Source organism: Apteryx rowi, unplaced genomic scaffold (assembly GCF_003343035.1).
Source record: "Apteryx rowi isolate R43461 unplaced genomic scaffold, aptRow1 scaffold_6, whole genome shotgun sequence".
NCBI lineage: Eukaryota > Metazoa > Chordata > Aves > Apterygiformes > Apterygidae > Apteryx > Apteryx rowi.
In genome coordinates, this window is record NW_020450871.1 from 1,443,787 (window position 1) to 1,445,407 (window position 1,621).

The window sequence follows — 1,621 nt, forward strand, 5'->3', positions numbered from 1 at the left end:
GCCGCCGCCCAGCCCGTCTCGCCCCAGATCCAGCCGGTGCCGGTAAGCCGAGGGCCGGGGGAGGCGGGTGCCGGCGGTGCAATGGACCCCCCCCCAATCCCTGCTCACCCCCGCCGGTGCCCCAGGTCCTGCTGCAGCCCCACTTCATCAAGGCTGATTCCCTGGTGCTGACGGCTGTCAAGGCGGACGCCGGCGGTGCCAAGACCTCCATCGCCACCAGCGCCGGCGGGCAGACGGCCCCGCTGCAGGTGCCGGTAGGTCCCGCCGGGGCTGGGGGACGCGGGAAGCTGGGGTGCGGCAGAGCCCGGGACCCCCGCCGACACGGCGTCCCCGTCCCCGTCCCCGCAGGCGCTGGTGAGCGGCGGGACCATCCTGGCCACGGTGCCGCTGGTGGTGGACGCCGACAAGCTGCCCATCAACCGGCTGGCGCCCAGCGGGAAGCCGACGCTGGTGCAGAGCAAGGGGGAGAAGCGCACGGCGCACAACGCCATCGAGAAGCGCTACCGCTCCTCCATCAACGACAAGATCGTGGAGCTCAAGGACCTGGTGGTGGGCACGGAGGCCAAGGTGGGAGCCCCTGCCCGCCCGCCGCTCCGGCCGGGGACACCGGGCTGGGAGCCCGGTGCGGCACCTCCGGGTGCTTGTCCCGGGGAGGGTCCGGGCGTCACATGTGTCTCCAGGGTTGGAGATCGGGGCGGGCGAGGACGGAGCCCCCGGGGGAGATGCCGGGGCTGGGGCTGAGCCGTCTCTTCCCTCCGGCGGCAGCTGAACAAGTCGGCGATCCTGAGGAAGGCCATCGAGTACATCCGCTTCCTGCAGCAGAGCAACCAGAAGCTGAAGCAGGAGAACCTCGCCCTCAAGATGGCCATGCAGAAGAACAGTGAGTGCCGGGGCACAAGTGAAGCGAGCTGGGCAGGTCTCAGCCAGGCGGTGCCCGGCACGGGCTGCCTCGGCTGGAGATTCCCCCCCCCCTCAGCCCGCTCTGCTCTCCCAGAGTCCCTCAAGGAGCTGGTGGCCTCCTGCGGCGGCGGGGCCAAGGCGGAGGCGCCCGTGGAGGTGGTGAAGGCGGAGGTGATGGAGATGCTGACGCCGCCGCCCTCGGACGTGGGCTCGCCGTCCCACAGCAGCCCCCTCTCGCTCAGCGGCGGCAGCAGCACCAGCAGCAGCGACTCGGAGCCCGACAGCCCCCTCTTCGAGGACACCAAGGTCGGTGGCACGGGGCTCCCCGGGGCTGCCGGCGGGCAGGCCGCTGGGCCCGCGGGGCTGATGGCGGCTCTGCCCACGTGCCCGCAGGTCAAGCAGGAGCGCCCGCCACCCTCGCCCGGCACCCAGGGCATGCTGGACCGCTCCCGCATGGCCCTCTGCGCCTTCGTCTTCCTCTGCCTCTCCTTCAACCCGCTGGCCTCCCTGCTCCGGGGCGCCGGCACCCCGGCCCCTGCGGAGAGCCCCGGCACCGCTGGCCCCGGCAGGAGCATCATGGCTGAGCCGGGCCCCAGGGGTGAGCACCAGCACGGGGTGGAGGCCATCGGGGTGAAGGCTGTTGGGATGGAGGTTGTCAGGGTGGGCGCAAGGTGGAGGACGTTGGGGTGAAGGCTATTGGGATGGAGGTTGTCAGGGTGGG

The 1,621-nt window shown here is 72.2% G+C and overlaps 1 protein-coding gene across 1 annotated transcript in view; it reads left to right on the forward strand.

The window, feature by feature from the left end:
* SREBF1 (sterol regulatory element binding transcription factor 1) overlaps nt 1-1,621 on the forward strand; it is a gene marked incomplete at its 5' end in the record, with an annotated part of 7,322 nt that overhangs the window by 786 nt on the left and 4,915 nt on the right. The window contains 6 exons of the mRNA XM_026082963.1: nt 13-42; nt 126-254; nt 349-567; nt 766-880; nt 995-1,206; nt 1,294-1,498. Coding sequence (XP_025938748.1) covers nt 13-42; nt 126-254; nt 349-567; nt 766-880; nt 995-1,206; nt 1,294-1,498 — 910 coding nt within the window. The remainder of the gene's footprint in view (nt 1-12; nt 43-125; nt 255-348; nt 568-765; nt 881-994; nt 1,207-1,293; nt 1,499-1,621) is intronic.